This window comes from Psittacula echo (genome assembly GCF_963264785.1).
Source record: "Psittacula echo genome assembly, chromosome: 1".
Lineage (NCBI taxonomy): Eukaryota > Metazoa > Chordata > Aves > Psittaciformes > Psittacidae > Psittacula > Psittacula echo.
Window position 1 is genome coordinate 61,910,531 of NC_137735.1, and position 23,530 is coordinate 61,934,060.

Genomic DNA, 23,530 nt, shown 5'->3' on the forward strand with positions numbered 1-23,530 from the left:
GGCACAAAGTATGCTACAGAAATTATGAGTGTCAGGGCTCTGATTCACTGGTGGGGATGGCATAGCACGGGTGACATCGCAGATCCCAGCCGCCCACCCCACCCCATGCCCCATTCCTGGACAGCTGAGGGACTGTGAATCAGCCGCTGAATCACTCAGTTCACAGCGTGATGTTCTGAAGTAAATTATCACTGCTGTTTGCTTGCCTTAAAACTCCTGACTGCAAACTGCAGCCGTTCATCATCTGATTGATGAGCAGCAGTGCGGGAGGCTGGGGAGGTAACCTCCTCGGGTCCATAGAGCTCTGCACCTTGCTGGTGGATGGGAGCCCTGATGGAGCCAGACTGCCGCTGGCTGAATAGACAGGTGGGATTTTAGGCTTTTATAACTGTAATATGTAAGAACAAATAGCAAAACTTTTCTGTACTTCACATGGTGCAGTTAGGGGAATGCTGTGTGCTTCTACAAACCCACCTTGCTTCAGTAAGTTAGAAAAGCGTAAGGCTTTTGTAGCATGCGTATGCTTTCTTTGCATTTAGTATGCTTGTACTCTTATTTCAAAGCTCTCAGTTTTGCCCTCCAGCCTATTTTTTGTGCTGCTCAGCCACCAGACTGGCTGCCTTTCCTAATGGATTTGGAACAAAACATAACACGTAGAACTGCGGAGATCACACTCAACTCATGCGCTGATTTGGGTTTAGACAACGTGCTTGGAGGACAGGCCATTTATGAGTTTTACTAAAGGAAATAGTTGGCAAGGCAGATGTTTCTTAACATGGTCCCAATATCGGTTGTCTAACAAAACTTCTTTGCTTTCAGTCCAGCTGTCTGCTCATAAATTTAGGTGTAAAAGAGTAGCAACATGCATTGTCTGTTGTTTAAGATGGGCAGTATTTCATTGTGTGCTTTGGCTGGTCGGAGGCCTTTGTGCATCCTTTTCCATTTTATTCACTGTGTAAATCACTCAAAGTTCACAGGAGTCGCTATGGAACAGGCAATGGACTAAACTTTTCTAGACTCTGGTGGCTTGTGACATATAATTACTGCTGTTCTAATCCATCATGTCACTTCTAACAGGTACTTATCCTTTATGGTTCATGTTTTTAAACTTCTTCTCTGAAACCAGTATATAAAAAAAAAAATAATTGTAGGATTGTCAGAGATTTACAAGGTTAAACACACCCCTCCCCCTCCATTTATGGGAGAACAGCCTTATTTTGTCCTTTTTAACAATTGTGGCCTCCTCAGTTTTAACCTACAGATAGAAATCTCAGCTGTCTTGTGATGATGGCAAGATACAAGTGTGTTGAGAAACCTAATACACGTACGTTCTTCTTTTCATGTTCTGTGTTTTAACTCTGCTGCTGTTGTGTGTCCAGCAATACAGGCAAATTGGTTTGTGTGCTTTAGTTGGGAGGAACATATGTCCTGTCCTCTCCCTTGGTCTGGGTAATTTTCCTGTGATTAGGATTTTTTCCATGATATAGTTTGCCTGCGTGTGCTTGTCTGGTACTGCAGCAATGCTTCGGCATGGCTACTCTCAGCATCATTAGACTTGCATCTCTCTTCCTCACCCACAGAAGAAGAATATGGGGAAAGGGTAGAAGGGGAGTTGATTCTTGAGGCCTCAAGCAAGGGACATGGATTTATAGCACATTGTTATTAATAGGATCTTGTTTTCTTCCCTTTTTCCACAGATTTTGAGAAATTTGGGGCATTGTTAACCCCCCAGCATTTTTCTTAATGCTCCTAAACATACACACAAATGCATCCATATCCATTCATATCCATTTTGCAGTTCATTATCCAAGGACTTCAGTCTTGAGTGATTCAGGATCTGCTTAATTACTGTGCCAAAGTTCTCATACGTGAGTTATCTGTCAGCAGTGCTTTATCTGACCTTCCCGCGTCATCAGCTGGATCTATTTATAGATCCAAGAAAGAGTTCCTGTTCACATTCAGGAGGAAAATGCCTTTCGTTGAAATTCAGTTCCTGGTCTGCTCTTTGCTCATTGGGGTTTTTCTTTTTCCTTTTCAGCCTGTTGTTGCCCGGATAATTTTTTGAGCACTTTACAGAATTGTTCATCCTCTGCTGTTCTAGTGAAAATTAAGAAGTATCTCAGGGCTCAGTCAGGTTTTTTATGCCTGCCTCAGGTCTTTGTTTACCCTGCAATTCACTGGTCTCCGATGTGTGCAAGATGTACTTCTACAATTATGTCACAGTTCAGCAGTTGTCACCTATGGATAGTTTTAGTCCTTTTGGTCCTCTCTGGTGGATTCCTTTTGAGTTGCTCTTCATCTTGCTCTCAATTTTAGGAAAAAAGTCCATGTCACTCCTCTCTCCATCTCCTACATTATTATGAAGTACCATTCTGTACTCTGCCCCTTGCAAGGTACAGTTAATAGGAAGTATTTCTAGGAAGGACAATATATACAGAGGAGCTGTAAGTCAAAGTTGTTGCTGAAGTCACACTACCTGATTTGCATGGCAAATTCTTCATGGAAGAATGAAAGCAAGAAGACTTGAGTTGGGATAGTTCTGTGAATTTAGTTTCTGCAAGTAAGGCATATGGAATACCAATAGGGGAGGTTCTCAGTTTTCTTCTCAATAGCTTCAGCTGTAGAATTTCACTTTATGTTTCAGTGCAAAAAAAAAAACACCAAACCAACAATGCATTGTAAGCAAATCAAACACACCCAGCTGTATGAAATGCAGCCAGTGATCTCTGTGTCTGGTATGCTTTTGCTTTGTGTAGCCTGTGTTACTGTCTGAAGTACGCCACACTTTTCAGAAACACTTAAGAGAAAGCTGGGTGTTGCTGGCAAGCACCTAGTCTTTTGCTTCCTTTCTGTATTTTAAAGCTGAGGTTCGTTATGACTTGCTCAGACTTTCCCAGGTTGGTGCAAGCTGTTAAGATTCATAGTCCTTTCTCCAGCAGTCTTTTGTTTTGCCGTACCTCAATATTATAATAGCATCCTTAAGGATAATGTGAGATGGTAATCACCTGCTAAATGTGGTTTGGGGTTTCTGACTGTATGGTAAAGCATCTCTGAGGGGTTGTAACAGCACACCTGAGGTTTGCATCTTCTGTGAGGAAGGAGGTGTGCCTTGGGACTCTCATCAAATTCAGTCACCATTCCTCTGGTTGAGGGTTGTAGTATGGGAGATATCTGTACATAACAGAGGAGCTGAAAATGGCACCTTTCGTGGGGGTTACTGAACCCTTCAGTGGGTGCTTTTATAAAGGACGCAAGCTCTCCATATTGTTGGTTTTGGTTTGTACACCTGACATGCAGATTGAGCTCTTTAATGTAAATGAAAACAAACCAATGCAACCTTCCACTGTTGCTGGTAGAAATCAGATTTTTTTCTGTTGCTGAACATAGAGGTTTGGACAAGCACTTGGCAGCCTGGAGGCTGCATCTCTGATTCCCTTAGTTTTGCCAAACTGCAACTCAGCTCCTGCAGGAAATGGTGGGGGTTTGAGCACATTGTCTTGGGCTCTGGCTTTCTATTTACATTACTGTTACTGGGAAGGTTGAGACCTCTTTCTTGTCAGAGGCTACTCAGAAACAGAATTTGAACCTTAATGCCCAAGATCTCATGTTCTCCATAACGATACTAAATGCAGAAAAAAAGTTTTATTCCTCTTTCCACAATGCAGAGTTATCAATGTCTCTCTGTCACAGGGAGAACATCACTGGTAGAGCCAGGAAACTATTTCATTGCTCTTTCCTTCAAGTCAGATCTTTAATAAAAACACCCCCACCACTCTTTTCCTTCTTAAAAACACAGCCAAAAAAGAAAAGAGAGGAGAGATAAATGTTTTCCATGTTAGTGATAGCCAAATGTTTCCAAAGCCCTGTTAAAAAGTTCCAGTTTTAACTCTCAGGATGTTTTCATGAGAATCATATTTCCTGTCCTTTTTTTTTCCTCATTTGTGTATGTCAGACATTGCTGTGGTTTATCAATATTTTTAGGTGCCTAGGTCCCTCTAATCTATATGCCAAGGCTTTGTGGACCAGATTCTGCTCTGTGACCAAATTTCAGTTCCACTCGAGTTATTCTGATGGCAGGGTTTGGTGGTTTTAGTTCCTGAGCTAATTAGAACTAAGCATGCTGCTTTGTGTCTCCAACTCCATATAAAATGCAGCACAAGAGTCAAGGTCATGGTAATAAAGGAGTCCTGCTGGAAAAGTGCATGTGCTGTATGAATCATCCTGTTGGCTATGCTATGTTTATCTGTGTCACACTTTGATATCAGCCCTTTTCATCACATGGAGAACATGTCCTGCGTCTTGTTCGCTTACAAGTGAAATCCTCTTGTGTCTGAACATGGACCATACAGAACGTCTCTTAGGTTGTACGGTTTGATCTGTCATTGAAGCAGAACTAAGCCATCTCTATTAAGCAGCTTCCTTGTGGCAGGTACACCCACCCCAGCAAAAGCCCTGACAAGGACCTGACCAAAGCCCATGGAGGCTTCCCTGCATAGACAAGATCCTGGGATTGCTCCCTGCATGCGCAGCTCTTGTCCCACCCGTATGGTGTTGGTTCAGCAGATGCAGGGGCAGGAAGCTGGATCCTGACCCCATGGGCCTACGTACCCATATCTGACCACATCTCAGACTCGACCAGGGTATAAAAGGAGCCCCACTGGAGAGACATTTGGAATGACATTCCTGAAATAGATAGCAAACAAATGAGCCAATATGTACCTTTCAGGGCCAGACTTGGGCATTTTATTGTCATGAATCAGTATTATTATTAATGACCTCATGACTTCTGCCTTTTGATGAGGCACTAGGAGGTTCTGTGTGTCTCAAATTAGGTTTTGTCTAAAGAAAGATCCACGGGGTCCTGGGAGTAATTGTTGTGTTGAGAGCTAGGGGACTGCAAGCTTCAAAAAAGTCTCATTCCCTTTGGGACTTACTCGAATTGAAGCACTGCCTGCTGACCTTTTAAAAAGCCTTGTATTTTAATGGGTAGTAATATATAGCGTGCATGTGTAAGATGAAGTAAAATGAGGAGGTGGCTGATGTCTTTTCCTCAGTAACAAGTGATAGGACAAGAGGAAGTGGCCTCAAGCTGCACCAGGGAAGGTTTAGACTGCATATTAGGAAATACTGCTTCACCAAAAGGGTGGTCAGGCAATGGAACAGGCTGCCCAGGGAAGTGGTGGAATCACTGTCCCTGGAAGTGTTCACAACCTGGGTAGATGGAGCACTTAGTGACAACATTTTGGATTTGTCCAAGTCTGTGGTTTGCACTTCGCGGTCACACACATGGTGAGCTTTACACAGCATGAAAACCTGGGAAATGCTGCAGAAGGGAATGCTGTCAGCTTCTTAGTAATATTTTGATTCTTAAACTTTGCTAGCCTTGCAAAGAGCCTGAAAGACCAAGAGTCTTTATGCATCAGAATCATAGAATCATAGAATAGTTAGGGTTGGAAAGGACCTTAAGATCATCCAGTTCTAACCCCCTCCCATGGGCAGGGACACCTCACACTAAACCATGTCACCCAAGGCTCTGTCCAACCTGGCCTTGAACACTGCCAGGGATGGAGCATGCTTTATCATTACAGAGCGTGGCCGTGGCAGGTGGGTTGCACCTCACCTGCGCGGTGATTTGAACTCTCTTGTATGAGAACCTTGTTTTGTTCAATCCCACACCTCATTCCCTTGTGCTGTGGCACGTGTATTTACTTTATTCTTCTCTTCTCCCAGCTCATTGGGCTGGATGGCACTGATCAGTGGTTGAGCAACTGCGCAGAGTGACTAATGTCACTTTTCAGACATGGAGACTCCTCACTCTTTCCCATTTTAATGCTGATGTCTTTTGGCATCTCACAAGGTGTGTTTAGCACAGGTCACGTAGGCCAGGAGGCCCTTTTCACCATCCACCTCTGTTTTTGCAGCCGTTTTTGGCTTTCTCTTACTGTTTACTTAGTGAATCCCTCAGTCCTGGGCTGGTTTGAATGCCTGCATTGTCTGGACATGCTGCCAGCAGCAAGTCTGTGGCTCTCTGTGCGGTGCTTCAGGTCCCCAGGAATCTAGCTAATAACTTAATAGGTTCTCATCTCCACTGAGCTCACTCTGAAAAGTGCTTTGTTCGGAGTTGTGGAGCACACAGATGGCAGCATGCTATTTATCTCCAGGCTGTCACATCACTAGTTGTTCTCAAAATGGGGTGCCTTTGCAGACTTGTGTTTGCTGAGGTCTGTGGCTTTAAAGAGCCTTTTCCCAAATAGGATTTCATACAATGGAGAGAAAAGCAGCAGCATCTGCACTTACAATGGTGGCTCAGAGGCATTAATGCTTTTCTCAGGCACATGCACATGCTTGGTCAACACATGAGCACAACGGCCTGTGGATATTATCTTCTCTCAATTTGGTTTCCCTTGCCTCACAGTTGCAGGGAGGATGGGAAGCAGTGTGCAATACCTTTATGCATTTGATCTGTCCTCCCTGTGAATGCAGATAGGCCAGGAGCACTCATAAGCCAGTAACTGCTCTAGTGGAGTTAAAACCAGAACTTACTGTGGTTAAAATTAGGCACAAGCTTAGCTTGCAGTCAAGGCTATAAACCCCAGGTTCCCTAAACTGGCAAGCACTGCTACTCCCAGAAGGCAGAGGAGGGTGGAGGAGAGGGAAGTAGAGTATAACCCAACTCTCAAGTAAGCGGAGAGATTTATCTTTTGGCTTTGCACATCCTCACCAGAAGAGCTCTTGGGAGGCCATAGCCCCCTTGCCATCCACCCACTACTCTGGATGACTCAATAGCCTGCAGCACAGGGTTATCTTTTCCGTGGTAAGACATTTTTATTCCACAGGCATGGAGATGCAAACTGATGAGTAACTGCTTTATTTTTCCTCAAGTATTAAGCAAATCTGAAGCTGGAAAACACAGGGCTATATTTTTCGTATTGCTGCAGAATTTGGAGGAAGGATTTAACAGATCTGTGACTCTGCTCACATCTGTGGTATCTGGTGAACTTGGACAGCCTTGGTGAACAACTCAGCGAGTAGGTGGAGACAGATGCACTGAAGCATCAGGCTTTAGCCTGGGTCACAGCCCGTCACAGGGTAATTGGAAAAACCCAGCACTGATTTACCAGAGTGGAGTTGGGAACTTGGAGCCTTTGACTGCGGTTACATGGCTGTCATGTCACATAAGGAGACAGTACTCGCACATAACCTCTTCGGGACTTCAGTCTCTCTCCCTCTGCACTGGCTGGGCCTGTGTCAACCCTTGAGAGCCTGAACATGCTTCCTCATCAGAGTGTTGCTCTTAAGTAGCTACTGTCAGGATTTGTCCAAAGTTACCAATGAATGCTATGCCACAACCCTAAAAGCTTTACAGAAATTTTGAGTTCCCAAAACGTGTCAGGATTCTTGTACGCTCCTTCTAACTCTTAACCTTGACCTCTTATCTCTGATTCACTGAAGAAACAGCACAATATAAAAGTGCCTGGCATTTGCAATAGACAGGCAGTGATGAGAGCCTGCATTGGTCCTTTCCTGAGAAACGTACAGGGGCTGAAAACGGTACAATCTTTACTGCTGTGTGCAAGCAAGCCAGGGTGTGATGCTGGGTTTTGTTCCTAGTGTAGTATTATCTCTGGAGTTTAGAAAGCCTCTGAAGTTTCACCTTCTGGTAATTATCCTGTATCTCTTTTGTGTGTCTCCTCAGGAAAGGATGCCACAAACACCTCCCTTTGCAGCTATGTTTGACAGCAGCGGCTACAACAGGAACCTCTATCAGTCAAAAGAGGGCAACTGTGGCGGGCTCTATTACCACGACAACAACCTCCTGTCAGGGTCTCTGGAAGCTCTGATCCAGCACTTGGTACCCAATGTAGATTACTATCCTGACGTAAGTCTATACACCCGTATGGCTAAGGCCTGATGTGTGTTGTAAAGGGAAACTTTCATGTGTGCAGCAAAAGCGGAATGCGTCACATCAAATTGCCAAGGAGAGGGATCAAATGACTGATCAACAATGATAGAATAAACATGTGCTTCATGTGAGTGCAACAAGCAGTACCTCACCTAACCTAGGAAGTCTAATTCTTCATTACCCTTTTTGTGGGGTGCACAACCCTGGTGACTCACTTATAAAGTATCTAGTGTGGCTTACTGTTTGATGGATTGGATGTATCATTGATCCTTAAAAATCTGACAACAAGCTGAAGAGAAAGGCATAGCCACCAGCATGACAGGATGAATGTATTTAATTTTCAAACAAGTGTATTTCCCACTGCTCCTCTGAGGTCCATGTGTATCTTGCAATTAGCAACTGGAGTGTTGAACTAGTACCACACTTCGGAATCAGCAGAGGCCGAACGCGATGAACATGAGAACATGATGGTTTTTGTCTGAGAATTTTTGGCCTGTCTAGATGCATCTATGCATTGAAGCATTTCATATAATTCTTAGAAAAGGAGAATGATATCTAAAGGTCAGCAGGAAGTTGGGGATGACTGAGGGATTATGAAACTGCATCTTTGCTTGTTGTAAGGAGACATAACTGCTGGAGACATAACTGCTTATATTCAGCTTCCATTACCATCATAGGTCTATCCATGTTTACCAAGACGGGATCTTTTTTAACTTGGGTCAGAGTTAACAGCAGCAGAGAACTGCTTAAGCTAGTGCTTATCCATTAATGCTTAATGTAAAATTTAACTATATAGCAATTTAGACAGCAGTTGGTCAAACACGATGATTTATTTCAAGTCCCTAGAAGAAGAACATTGTAGAATCTTTCTTGTGGGTGCCATAGATACTTAACTACTGCCAATGTGGGGAGTAGAGTGGATATTTTGAGTAGCCATCTCACAATTAAGTCCAAATCATGATATATGGAAAACTAAAGCAAAATAAGAAGCCTCTTCTTGTAACTTCCGAATGCATTACTAATTTTTATTCTGTAAAATTAAGCTATATAGTTCCTTCTGCTTTCAGCCAGGGGACAATACTATGAGAAATGAACAGTATTTGGTGATTCTTAAAGGAAGTACGAGGTCATAGTGTGCCGTTTACTGAGGTCAGGCAGGCAAGCACAGCATAGTAAAGATGGTATATGTGGCAGAATTGAGTCAGCTCAACAATCTGGTCAAGTGGCATCTTTTTTTGTTCTTTTTCTGAAGACTCTTTACTTTCACTAGCAATGTGGAAGCAGAGAAGATTTCTCTGTTGGTATGCTAAGTAGACTTGCAGCATGAATTTTAGTCCACTGTCAGGCTAGATAGAGTTATGTAATCTGGTAATAGCTCTTGCAAAGCTTCACTGTAGAGCAAGAGAAGATGAGTTGAAATTCTATTCTGAGTAATTGCAGGTACTAAGCTTGTAATAAGGCTGTGTGCAATAGAGAGCTGAACCAGCCCTGCCCTGCCTTCTTTTGGTTAAATCTTGCATAACTTTGCTTAAGCATGAATTTATAATGCAGATGCTGGAGGAGTGGCAAGTGTTAAATTAGATGCTTGCTGCTCTACTAATAGCTCTTGGCACAGTCACATGCAGAGTTTTCTTCTGCAGATAGTAAAGTATTAAGTACCGATTTGTCAGGAACACATTTTGAGAAAGCATAAAACTGGTGGTAATTTATCCCTTTCTCTGGCTTCCTCTTGTTTGCAGAGGACATACATCTTCACCTTCCTTCTTAGTTCGCGCCTGTTCATGCATCCGTATGAGCTCATGGCCAAAGTCTGCCATCTGTGCATTGAGCAGCAGAGAGTAAGTGAGCCTGGGCTGGACAAGGTAAGATCCCCCACTCTCAGAGACTCCTATTAGTTCCAGTCAAATATCTCTACTCTGCCTACAGCAAAATGTTCCTACTCAAGAGAGTCCTCAGTAGGATTAAACCTGATAGAGCAACTAGAATTTGACCTTTTATTCACTGATATTACACTCTTACCACAGTCTTTTGTGGAGTGGCTTAGATTGCTGGCCACTTTGCTGGGAAATGCATGGGGGTTTTTGTGTATCATGTCTAGAGCTGATAGGGGACAGGATGTGGACATTTGGATAGAACCTCCCCCCCCAGTAGAAAATATCATGAATTAAATAAAGATACTTGAATAATTCCACTGCTTTCTCACTATAAGGTACAGTGTGTGCATAGTCTTGGCAGAACCGAAGCTTATCACTCTCATTGTTGATGGTTAGCCATAAGTTATGGAAAGGAATCCTACTAAAAATTCCACCTACCTGGGGCCTGATTTCCAGGTCAGTTAAGCCAATGAATGTCTCTTCACTGGCTTCAATAGGTATTTGCTCTAGCCTGTAATACAATGCTGAATTAAACTTAAAAATTGAACTGACCTTCATAGCCGTATGTTCCACATTGTCCTACATTAGGGAATTTTATTTCCTTTGGGTTAGATACGTGCTGTATTTCATTGCTATTACATGTAACATTTCTCCTTACTCTTTCCAAATAGAACCAGATACAAAAAATTGCACCCAAAATCCTACAGTTGTTGACTGAATGGACAGAGACGTTTCCTTATGATTTCCGAGATGAAAGAATGATGAGGAACTTAAAGGAGTTGGCACAAAGAATAGCCAGCGGTGATGAGGTAAGTTGTGCACCAAACTATTGTATAAAAAAGCATTCCTTTAATGCTTTGATATTGCAGGTTTGTTGTTAAAAACATGATATGGATCTGAGTGGTTAAGCTAACTTATTATGAAGATGCTGGTACGCAAAAGTACCTAAGCCTAAGAAGAAAATGCATAGAATCAGCAGATCCTTTTCAAAGCACAGGCAAGGTTTGCTTCATCCCTAAACCCATATTATAATTGCATATTGTGCAGACAGTTGCAAATTGGTGGGCATTAGTATTTTTCATTTTAGTGATTCTGCTTGGAAGAACCTGGGTAAAACACTGGGAAGCCTCGCATATATGAGAACCCCCTACCCATGTTGATAGTTTCTTCAGTTTGTGTGAGTAAGGTGTCTTGGAATCAGGCCTTTGACCTGTAGGTCGATGGAAGAGTTATTGCAGGTTCAGCAAAAAAGTTTCTGTAAGAAAACTTTACCAGAAAGAATTGTCTTGAGCTTAAAGCATCAGATGTGGTCTCAGAGGAGCCTGTCATATTTCTTCCTCTGGACAGAGCACACGAGGAAATTGCTTGACCTTTTTCTAAGTCCCAGTTCTGAAGTAAAGTTTCACAGAGGTATTACGAAATATTTTGATGCTTAACTGATGCTTGTCTTGTAAGTACTGAAACAGACTCAGTCAAAACTCAAGGCTTACATTCACTTAGTGGAAAGGCAATTAACAAGGTTTCAATAAACAGATCATGTGTAGCTGGCATAATACTAAGATTACAAAAGACACTGGAATGGTATTTGGAAGAACTATAAATACAAAGAGCAATTGCTAGATGGCATCGTGTTTCTAGGGTTCCTCCAGGGCTGGTGTTCCTTATGTAAGCTTCTGAATAATTACATGGATGAGGCAGCAAACATCATGTTAGCAAGCAGGTAGGTAAGCTTTACTGGGAGGAGTTGTAAGTGGTGGCAAAGGCCTGGAAAGATCTTGAGAGACTGTAAACAAGGATTGAAGAGAACCAACCTAAACTGAATTTGGAAGCTGAAATGTATTTTGATGTTGTGAAAGTGGGGAGGGACAAGAAAAGGTGGGACAAGACAGTGAGATGCAGTATGAAATACAAATGAAGAAAATAGATACCAAATCAGATGGGCAAGCTTAGAGTTGCTGCAAGATAGCTACAGGGGGCTTTGGACTGTAGAGAGGCAATAGGTTTGCCTTCACTGGGGAGGTGACAGGAGGCACCTTTCCCTCTGCAGTGCTCCTGCACTGTTGCTTTATTTCTGTGTACTCTTAATAGGAAGGTATGGAGCTGAAGTTCTGTTCAAGGAAAAGTAGTAAGATGGAGGATTCGCACCCACTTGAAAAATACCCACTAGCACAAAAAAAGAGAGCGGGCTGTGCAGCCTGAGGGAAGTTGAGCTGGTGAATGCAACACTGAAATAGCAACAGGGAAGGGTTTTCTACAGTGAAGCTTCTGGCAGTACAGGCAGTTTAAACAGTGAAATCATCTATTAAGGGCAGATCTACAAACTGCTAGAAAATGAGTGCTAGGGAGCAATCTTACTCTGGCAGTGAGCTAAAGATCTTTCCTAGCTCTAGCTTTGAGGGTTTTTTGACTTTGAGATTTTCTTCAGAAAGACAAAGGGAAAGCAAGCACTGCAGTAAATTGACTTGCGTTATTGTGAAGTGCTTGGAACAGTAAATGGCAACTTCCTTGACCTTACATTTCTGCAGATTGCTTGGATTTGTGTGAGTCATTACCTTGAAGGATATGAAAGAAGCAGTGTTTCCTATTCACTACAGCTTTTCTACTTGTAGAGTCTTATTCTCCTTCCTGAATTATTGTGCTCCAATACTGTTAAGAGCTATTAGTAAGAGTCCAACTAAAACCATTCTCCATGCTAACATATTGCTCCATCAAAAAAAAAAAAAAATAGTCTTGGAAAAACTTTGGTGGGTTTATTTCACCCCCTCTTCTTCCTCAATTTAATTCCATTCCTCCAACGTTTTCCCTCTTTGTGTCCTGAGAGGTCATCATGCTCATGGGATATTTCTAGATTGTTCTGGTCCTTTTTACCACTTACCTGACCTTTGTTTCAAGGTGCATCGTTTGAAGCCTATCCCATCAGCCATTGCCTCCCATTAAACATTTATCAGTGGCTTTTTCAGAGAAACACTTGATGAGTGTATGCAATCAGACCAAATCCATGTCCTGTATCTGATGGTTTTTTGTATGCAGCCCAACAATACACTGACCCCCCTTGGTTTTGGGTTTTTTTTCTGATCCCACCATATCATATAGTGAGATTGACTGTGGAAACTCATTTAACATACGATATTCCATTATCTAGCTGGTAGCAGTGGTACTTGCAGTCACTATCACAGGCCAGAAACAAAGCATCCTGTCACTTTGTCCTGTGTTGTCCACTCTTCAGTGGTTTTTAAATATAAATAAGTATCAGCATTGTCAGTGTGAATATAGAATCAAAAGTGAGACTATGGCACAGTAAGTGGAAATGGTAAATCTAATTTAGAGGAAGACCATATACTTAGCTGACTGGTAGCCATACTACAATCAAATCAATATCTGATAAAAGACATATTCTGTAATTATGTGTTGTTACATCTATATATATATATGATACCAAAAAAATTGCATGAGATTAAGCAGTGGTCCATCAGCAAATACCTGTTACGGGTGCAAAGTGCTGTACGTACTCATTCTTGCAGGGGACGCCTCGAGGTCACTGCCTCTTTGCTCTGGAGGAGACTGAAGAATGCAGGCTAATTACCCTGATTTCTTACTGTGGTCTGGAGGGTATCTGTGCCAGTTTGCCTGTTATCTGGGGTTTTCCAGCTAGAGAAGCAGATTGACCAGAATTAGGTGGTTCAGCTTTATATCTTCACCTGTTTTCTCCCTGATTTTGTTGTCAGTTCTAGGTTTGCGTAAACCACAAATTTAGGAAAGGTTTATTTTTTTTGTGTTGATCACAGATTAAGTTGATAACAAATACAGGTATCAGCATCAATCTGTTGTGTTGATTAATAATGTGATAATTTAATATTGTCTTCTCACATCTTGAAAATGTATCCTGATTTTTTCATGTCGCGACAGATGTATCGGAAGAACGTACAGCAGCTCCTCCAGAACCTGATTCGGAAGCTTGCCACTGTTAGCCAGTATGAAGAAGTACTTGCAAAAATTAATGCTACATCCACAGATCGTCTCATGGTTATAAAGACCAAGCCCCAGTCCATTGAGAGGGACATAATCACAGTCTGCAATGATCCCTATGTGTTAGCTCAGCAGCTGACACACATAGAGCTTGTGAGTTATTATATTTCAAGTATGATTTCATCCTTCCCCTCTTTTTGAAATGCACCTTCACATAGGATATGACTCGGCTGCTCGTGTGCTTTATTTAGGAGAGACTCAATTATATTGGGCCAGAAGAATTTGTTCAGGCGTTTGTGCAAAAGGATCCTTTGGATAATGACAAGGTAAGTGGACCAGATCTGAAGCAGTTCTGAAACGTGGCGTTTAACATCCTTGGGCTCAGGTATCTCATGAGCTGGAAGTAAGGTCCAGCAATAAACAAGGACCAGCAGAAACAAGCTTTATAGTGAAAATGCTTTAGTATTCCTCTTAAAAATTTTGAGCTTCAGAACTCAGCCAAAAATTTTATTTAAATTAACATATTTTCTGGTTTGTTTCTGATTTAAGCTAAGGGAGAGCTTAATCCTGTGAAGGCAGAGGTCACTTGTGTGGCCTACAGCTGGAAAAAAGCTGACTTTAGCTTTGGCTTTTGCATTATGCGTTTTCAACAAGCCTTTTTCCTTTTACTAAACTGAACTCTTTGCAGCAAACTGGCAAGTGGGGCAATTTGCAGGTAGAGCACCCATTACCAAAAGGGAGCAGTGAGCCAGTCAAAATGGTAGAGCTAATCTCCCAAAGTTAGGATGCACTAAATTAATTTGGCATCAACAACTGAACATTAATGGGTCAGTGGAGTGGGCTGGCCTGTTTTCCTTCTGCACTTGCAGAGAGTATAATGTTATCTCTATAACAGATTGAGGATCGAAACAGTGCTCATAATCAAGGAAGCTTTACACAGATACTTAGCTTTGTTTGCATAAGTCTATCCTAAATCCTTAAAGCATCCTAGCAGGACTTGCAGCAGGTGATGGATTCACATGTCTGATAATGCCTTACTGAGCCAACAGCTCAGGGAGAAGTTCTGCTGTCACTGCTAATTTCTCTATAAGCTTTTTTGTTACTTTGGGTAATTGAGTTATTCCTGGTTACTTGACAGTGTTTGGGGATGGCATGGCAGAAAGCCCAAAGGTCTCTCTCAGGGAAAAGATGAAGATTACATTAAAAGTTGCTATTTTTCTTCTGTCTGCAGAGCTGCTATGGAGATCGAAAGAAGACCCGGAATCTGGAAGCCTATGTGGAATGGTTTAACAGGCTCAGTTACTTGGTTGCAACAGAAATCTGTATGGTGAGCAAAGACTTTTTTCTGGTAAAAGGTTTTGTTTAGTCTAGTTGTCTAAAGCAGTGAAGCCTTGTCCAATTTAGAGTCCCTTCAGTGTGCCTTTGACTTCCTTCTCCCAGCTCTGTACTTTTCCATGTGTAGATGGAAATAAATTCCTTGTTTTCAACATCATGCTGGTGCCTCAGCCTTGTTAGGTGACAGTTATGCTGGGTTAGACCTTCTTAGCACAGGAATTCATCTGGCCTGCCCCTCTCTCCTATGAATGCCTCTTGTGAATAGAGGCATCTTTTATCTCCATCTTTTCTCTCCTCTGTGCTGATCCCCTTCTCTGCTCTACTGTTCTTCATATCCTTCTTCTTGACAGAACCTCTTTACCTGTTGTCCTTACTCTCTACCTGCCCAGCGCCTAGGTTGTCCTTGCTGTCCTGAGGGCTTTTGAACACAATAGCGTGGCTTCCTCTACATGTAAAGCATAGTATGAAGTTGTGGTACATGTGGAAAAGACTTTTACACAGGGTTGTTTCTTTTGAGGAACACTTGTAACACTTCAATGGCATCTCTTGCAGCCTGTGAAGAAGAAGCACAGAGCAAGAGTGATAGAATATTTCATTGATGTGGCACGGGAATGCTTTAACATTGGCAACTTTAACTCCTTAATGGCTATTATTTGTAAGTATGTGTTCTGAGACATTCTGTCCCTGTTTGAATCCAGATAAAGGAAGCGCAGTGCTTCATACAAGTCTGCAGCTTAGCACACTCAACAGTGTGAAGTTGGGAGTGGAAGTGGTGAGGAGCTGCTCAGTGTTATTGTAGTGTTGTGTGCTTAAGAAATAATTTATTGCTGTAGTGTAAATTACAGAAAAACAAAGTTTTCATTGCAATTGTTTAGAGATCTAGATCCCCACTTTTTGAAACTATCTTTAGTGCTTAATTGAAATAGAAACTCTTCCTTTAATATGAAGGCTTGATGTCTCCTATTGTTTCTGTTACACCATAAATTTCCTAGTGGTTTAAAAATTTCACACCTTTTCTATATCCGATAGAAAATATTTGGAATATTTTTTAATTTGAAATGTGAAAACTTCATAGATATGTGTAGTTTTCAATTAAATATGTAAGAGACGATGTTGAGAGAACTCACTTGCACTGTTCTACCATATATTCATGTTTTAGCAAAACCACATTAAATAGTGCCATAGCAGTTTTTTAGAGCTTTCATTCTGTAAGAGATGCTGATTTTGCTTCCTAAATTGCTTTTAACGTTGGAATTTCATGAAAACAATAAGTGTGATTTCTGGGTATATTTTCTTTTGAAAATATTTGTTATTGTTAATAGCTCCTTTACTTTAGAAATACTTACTAGCATTACCTACTGAAAGATTTCTTTTTCTAAATACTCCAACAAGTTCTCTCTCTTGTATCAAGCTGGCATGAACATGAGTCCTGTGTCTCGGTTAAAGAAAACTTGGGCAAAAGTGAAGACAGCCAAATTTGATATTCTTGAGGTATGTTTGGCCACTATTTGGACATGGGGATATTAATAGCATTTCACTTCTAACTTCTCTAAAATGCAAGTTTAGCTTCATTATAACATGCTTAACTTAGTATATTTATGCTCTTAATGGAAATCCTAGAATATGAAATAAGAAATGTTCAGTTGACTTAACTGGGAAGAAGGAAATTGAAGTAATTTGGTTTTAACTCCCAAACCCACCTTATAAGAATTATTTTTTTTTTGGGGGGGGGGGAAGGTAGGTAACCTCTTGAAAAGGAGATATATTTGAGAGGGATGGTGTAGATTGACCTAATGCAGTCCTGCCTCTGGAAATCAAGTTGAGCTGTAAGGTGGCTGCCTTGCCCTTTCACAGAAATTTGCCTTGAAGTAATTGATTGCTGGTTACCTTCATGTAGTAGAGACCTTTGTCAAAGGTCATGTAGGTGCAGCAGTGTATGAGTTTGTGAGTTGCCCGACAGATTATTTGCCAATTAGTTAATTATCCTGCTGTAAATGGCAATCAGTTAATTCAGGTTATTTATTAGGAAGTTAAAGAAAATGTAGCATTTTGTACTTGACACACACATGAAATGTTTATTAATATCATCAGAAGATTTGACTTGTGTTGTGAGAACAGATTAAAACAGGATGGCTATAGCCACCTCATGCTTCCTTCCTCCACCCTTGGGTGGGAAATAGCCTTCCTTGTGTCAAGGGTGGCTGCACAGCTCAGGAAGTTGCTCTTAAGATTACAGCCCTATTTCATTCGACCTTATTATGCAGGCTGGATTTTGCTGGTTAAGGATGTGCTTTGTGAGCCATGCAATCATCCTAGTCATTGAGGTGCGGCAGTCAGTCTTGGAGCAATGAAGTGGGGGCACTGATCTTACTTTGCGGCTGCAACTGAATCAGCTCTGAGAACCCTGCATCATAGGAAGAGCTGAATATTAGTGCAAAGACCCATTGTTGTCTTAGTTTAATGATTCTGACTTTTGAATTAAAGCTGAGTTACCTCCTTCATGGAGAGAGAAAGAAGGTCTGTGAAGCCTGCCTTTGCTTTCCTGCCCCTGACGTCTATTGTCTCCCTCGTTGTGCTGAGTGAACATTTTTGAAAGCAATCTTTTCTTCTGATCGAATGAACAGTTAAAACGATACTGCAGCCCTCTAGAAAGCTGTATTAGTGCTGCTGTTCACCAGACTTCTTGCTTTTTAAAACAGTTGCTCAAGTGAAAAAGAACTGTGTGTGGTGATGACACTGGCTCATTATTTACATTTTTTCATGGCTTGTAGCATCAGATGGACCCTTCTAGCAATTTTTACAATTACCGAACTGCTCTGCGTGGAGCCACTCAAAGGTCCTTGACAGCTCACAGCAGCAGAGAGAAGGTATGCTTGCAAATGGCTTGGCAGTGGGTGAAGATGAAATGTGCTTGTTAAGTTGCATGGTAAGCTTTTGTCTTGGAATTCTGGTTCTCAGCAACTCTACCCCTGGTAGGCTTTTAAAAAGAATAAAAAGCCTAAAAACAGAGTACCCCTTTAAGGGAATGTCTAAATATTACCTGTTAGCTACCAAGAAAGTAAATGGAATATTTGAGGAAACTGATGGCTCAATGAAAATGACCATCTTAGGGCTACCAGTTTGGTTTGGTGCTGACTGAAAGCAGCAAACGTTAAGTGATCACTTTGATTATTTCAATATAATAAGTACATTGCCTCAGGTCATCTTTTTTGACAGAGAACCTTATCTCCAAACCAGTAATAGAGATGGAAAGGCCAAGGACTGAAATGAGGTTCCTAGTAATTTGTTCTTATTGCTGTTACTTGTGCTCAGTCTATGGTTTAGTGTGGGAAAGCTTGAAAATTTATTCAGAAAACGTATTCTAAAGTTCAAATCTAGTCTGCGTTTCTGTCTAGATTCTGTGGAGTCCCCTTCCTGTGTACAGATTTTAGATGAGCTTTAAATATACTCTGAAGTTTTTTAGTGGAAATAGAGTAATCAGGTGTTTGTGTAATACAGTGGGTTGAATTCCACCTTCCAGACTCAAGAGTGGCAGTGAATTATGCACTAATAGAGGTGACATCTTTCTTTACTCTTTAAAATAAATTAGCTTTTGAGAAATAAACTGGATTCAGTCACACATTAATGCAGAATCTCAGTTGTAGTTCTTGTTCTCTTGGAAAGGAGCCAAATAGCTTCCTAGATGCTCCCCACTTATAAGCAGCTGCTCATCAATTGCTTATAATAATATTAGAACTTCATTCTGTATTTAATAAACCTGATCTTGATGCTCATAAAATAAACTACCAGGCAGGATGAAGCAAATCCATGTGTAGCCTGATGGCCTATATTGTTGTTATACTTGTGTATATAAATACACATAGATAAATAGATAAATTTATGTGTATATAAATACACATAAATAAAACAGGGTGGGCTTTTTTCTGATTCCCAGGGATCTGTTCACATATCATTCAAACTACCAGAAGTTTAAATGTAAGATGTTTACTTCTATTCAGATAAAAGTGAGTTTTATACTTCAAAGAAAAGAACTTACAGATGCTGAAATGGGGCAGAAAAGTCTCCCATGGAAACAGTGATATCTGTTTTATCCCCAGTTGCAACAAGGACGTGGCTGTGAAAATTCTTGGAGGATGCAAATGGAAATACAGTCATTTTAAGAATGTAAGAATGTTCCAGCATTCTCCGAAGAAAAATACTTCTGATTTGTTCAGTTGGCAGGAAATGTTGCTTTGTTTTGAGCCAGTCACTGCCAAGGTTCAATCTCGTGCATGAGCTCAGGGAATTGAAGCTCCAAAGCCATTTGTGCTGCTAGCCCCAAATTTTCCATGCTGTGCTTTAATGTGCAGCTCCCTTCATTTACCAAGCAAGTTCCTGTCGAGAGAGATAGCTTCATTAAGATACACCCTGCAGGAATTACATGCAAGAAGTGTGCACGTCTGAGCTATTATATTTTCGAATCTGCAAGGAGAATGAGAAAGTGAAAACAAGAGGGACACGACATAGAAATGAAATGTTAAGCATATAGCTGTACTAAACACGGCTCATAGCCACATTTGGCAAGCAGTGGACTGCCAATAGGTACTTTAATTGTGACCCTGAGAGAGCTACATGCCAGAAAGTTTTCAAGGTAATGGAAGCAGTTTGGCACAAAGCTGATAATAAAACTACAGGGATTAGCTTACCATCCAAGGGAGGACTTCCTTTATAGAGAAACATCATGTATTTTAAACTGTGGTGAATGCAAAATTTCTCTGTAGTGAAAGAGAGAGATATCACACAGCTCTTAGTCCTCTGGTATTTTGCTTACCTTTTGTACCACCTGTCTTCCTTTTATTTTTCTCCATAGAGCATTAGAGTTTTGGTTCAGGACCAGACTGAGAATAATGTTGTTCTTTCCTCAGATTGTAATACCTTTCTTCAGCCTCTTGATCAAAGATATTTACTTCCTCAATGAGGGCTGTGCCAATCGTCTTCCAAATGGTCATATCAATTTTGAAGTAAGTAGAGCGCTAAGTGGGGTGTTGATACAGGGTTAGCCCCTTTAACAGAAAACTGAAGCAGATCATGGTTTAGCTTCCTCTGGATTCTGGGAGAGCAAAATCAGACTGGAGTTTGAGCATATCTGTTACTTCACACAGGAGCTGGGAAGTAGTCAGGAAAAAACAGTCTTATTGAGGATGCAATGTTTATAGAAACCCTTTTGATATTCACATGTTTTAGTGTGGAAATAGGTCAGAACTTTTTCCCAGTGCTCAAATTCATCTAAACATTTAAACTTACAGGTGTATTATACTTAATGACAAAGTCATTCAAATCAGTGTTTTAGAGCTTCTTTTTTAATTCCAAGTATCAAGGGTTCATCATTTGTCAAGATACATATTGTAGTATTTTTACATGTAAGTCACAGATTGTCTCTGAAGAAATGTGATTAGAGCAGCAGTGAAGAAGTTTTGAGTTCCTTGTATTGCAGCAATTCTTCTGCTTCTGGTTTCATGCTTGTTATCTGTCTCTGTGCATTACCCAGTGATTTACTTTCTGATGCTTTCAGATTTCAAGAAGCCTGGGTCACTCTCACGAAATTACAGTACATTTCACTTTAGTCGTTGACCTGAATTAGCCTGGTTCTAAAGTTAGGCTATGTGATGATCTGGAATGTCCTTTTACTCAAAGAATCCATGTGCACTTGAGGCATGTTAAGCTTTAATTGAAAGAGTTTATCCGTCACTGACATCGACACCCTACATGGGGTATGTTTATTTTTTGGCATAAATTTCCAGCAAGAAAACCAAGCATTTCATATTAACAAAAATGGGACATCTGCATTTCAAAATATCAGTATTACACATCTAGAGACTTTTGACACAAAAGTTACTAAAAATTTCACTGCGAAACAGACAAGCATGACCATAATCAAAGTGAAAAGTTAGGCATAAGGAGCATTAGCGGCTCCTTGAAAAGAAAATGAATGCAGATCATGGTCTACTATTTACATTCACAAATAACAACAATTTTACTGGGGTGGAGGAGTGGGAAGTCATCCCAATTTGAAACAGAAACGCAAAAGATAGATAGACACTGAGTCGTCGAGTCAGATCACGTTCAAAAGCTGGGCAGAATCCAAGCCTTGGACTTGAAAGCAAGATCTGTCTGTCTTTCAAGAAAAGAAAATGTTCAGGGTGAACAGTGCTGTTCAGTATATAGCACCTCTTCTGTTTTCTCTTCTGACAGAAATTTTGGGAACTGGCAAAACAAGTCAGTGAATTCATGACGTGGAAGCAAGTGGAGTGTCCCTTTGAAAGGGATCGGAAGATTCTGCAGTACTTGCTCACTGTCCCAGTCTTCAGTGATGATGGTAAGTACCTCCAGACTTCCTGCATGTCTGGTGTCACTGGCTACTGCTTAGTCTCTCTCCATGTTAGGTTGTTGCTTCCTCACAGTAAAAGGAGACTCTGTCCTGAGACATCTCTGGTAAGCAAAAAATGCTCCTTGCAAATGAGAGAGAAAACAAGATTTTTCTTTCTACGTGCATGTTGTCTGTGAGAATTTACATTATCTTTTTCCCTGAAATAGAATGAAAAAAAGAGCATTTGTGATCCCTCTAAACATCATCTGAAATGTATTTGTATGGACTTTCAGGATGCTTCACTAAAGGGTGCTGCTTGAGAAAGAAAATGGGGACTTCACTGGTTGCTTACAAAGCACCGTGTCCCTAGGCTCAGTTTTTTCTTTTGACTGTTTTCTTCCACTCCTGTGCTTTTGAGTTTTTGATAGTTGGTTTTTAGCCCTCAGGGTAGTCTTTATTATCATGCACTGTTTGTTAGTATTGTCTGGATGTAATTATAAGCAATGCTATACTTCCTAATGGATTCTGGAGCCCTAATCTGAGGGATGGATAATATAAGCCTGCTTCATTTAATTTCAGCCTGCTTTCCAGGGAGAGCAGATTTTAAAATGTTAGTAGGCCTAACATATTGTATTTGCTTCTGATTGCAGCACTTTACTTGGCTTCCTATGAGAGCGAAAGTCCTGAGAATCACATTGAGAAGGACAGATGGAAGACACTAAGGTTTGTGTCAGAGGTTACCCACATAAATAAATAAAGAGAATGGGATACAGAGCAAGCATCGAACAGTTAAAACCAAATGCCATGCGATATGTTTCAACAGATGGGACACAGCATTGGTGTAAATCCCCCCTTCAGTGTGGGACTTTTGGAAAAAAGAGAACAATCAGTCTTTATTTTAAACCCTCTCAAGCGTTCTCTCCCTTAGGGGATGGAAATGAGTATAAGTAATTTTCTATCTTAATTTCTTGTGTTATTCAGTGCAGGAGAAAATACTTTCTAAACTTCAAAGAAATGTCTATTTCCTCACAAGAGCACTCTGGTTTCCAAGCAGACATTTCTGCAGCTATTGCATCCCTTTATGAGCCCAGCCTTTCAGACAGGGATGAGATTTATGCAAAGATTATTCTGAGGGAAAATGCATTCATAAAACCAGGTAACAGTTTGGAGTCCAGGCTGGAAAAAACAAATTTAAGCAAAATCCTATTTTTGGCTTATCTTCTACTGCTGATTGAACATAGACTCATCAACTCTTTCGTTTTACTACCTGTAGAAAAATGCATGAACCGTTAGGGCAATGTTTTAGCTCATATTTTGATCAACTTTTTTCACGCCAGCAGAGAACACTAATCAGGTGCATAGAATGAGGCACAGAATTAAGCACATGTATGAATGTTGTGGAGTCTCCTACGTTGGAAATATTCAAGGCCCGGCTGGACAAGTTCCTGTGTGATGTACTCTAGGTTACCCTGCTCTTGCAGGGGGGTTGGACTAGATGATCTTTTGAGATCCAACCCTTGGGATTCAGTGATTCTGTGATTCTGTGAATAGTCTGTGTTTTCATCCTTAAGCCATACCTCCACGGTAGTCTTAAAACTACCGATATCCCAAGGAACTGACCATTGGTCAGGTGTTCTTGTCACTGTCACAGGCAGCTGGAACTTTAACATTTCCATGGACATAACATCCAAACTTTTCTAATCCATTGTGCAGCACTGTAGAGACACGGCTGTACACCACAACCCTCAGGATTCTCCTCAGGCTGTGTTGTTTTTTCCTGGGATATCACAGGGGGATGTAACTATTCCATCTGATTAATCTCAGTTACTCTGGGGAGAGGACAGAAAGGGAGAGTTACTCACATCAGTGCACAGACTCTCCACATTACACATAGTGGCAAGATGGACAAAGACTCTGAGCTTGAAAATCTGTGATAACCCTTATTCAAGGCACTCTGAAGCTGTCTTGAGAAGATTTACATCATTCTAATGATTGTCTTTACTTATTTATATTTCCCTTTTCCTTTCAGGTCATCACTTCTGGGCAGAGTCTAGCGCACAAGATGGCCTGTTGCTTCCACTGTTGCTATATTATGTGGATTACCAA

At 41.0% G+C, this 23,530-nt stretch overlaps 1 protein-coding gene across 1 annotated transcript in view; it reads left to right on the top strand.

The window, feature by feature from the left end:
* The window catches only part of RASGEF1B (RasGEF domain family member 1B), a 28,417-nt gene extending 4,887 nt beyond the window's left edge, over nt 1-23,530 (top strand). Inside the window, exons 2-14 of the mRNA XM_080620820.1 lie at nt 7,697-7,879; nt 9,643-9,765; nt 10,449-10,586; nt 13,684-13,896; nt 13,995-14,069; nt 14,975-15,070; nt 15,631-15,733; nt 16,490-16,569; nt 17,850-17,945; nt 19,983-20,078; nt 21,310-21,433; nt 22,075-22,147; nt 23,454-23,530. Coding sequence (XP_080476946.1) covers nt 7,703-7,879; nt 9,643-9,765; nt 10,449-10,586; nt 13,684-13,896; nt 13,995-14,069; nt 14,975-15,070; nt 15,631-15,733; nt 16,490-16,569; nt 17,850-17,945; nt 19,983-20,078; nt 21,310-21,433; nt 22,075-22,147; nt 23,454-23,478 — 1,419 coding nt within the window. The 5' untranslated portion in view covers nt 7,697-7,702 and the 3' untranslated portion in view covers nt 23,479-23,530. The remainder of the gene's footprint in view (nt 1-7,696; nt 7,880-9,642; nt 9,766-10,448; nt 10,587-13,683; nt 13,897-13,994; nt 14,070-14,974; nt 15,071-15,630; nt 15,734-16,489; nt 16,570-17,849; nt 17,946-19,982; nt 20,079-21,309; nt 21,434-22,074; nt 22,148-23,453) is intronic.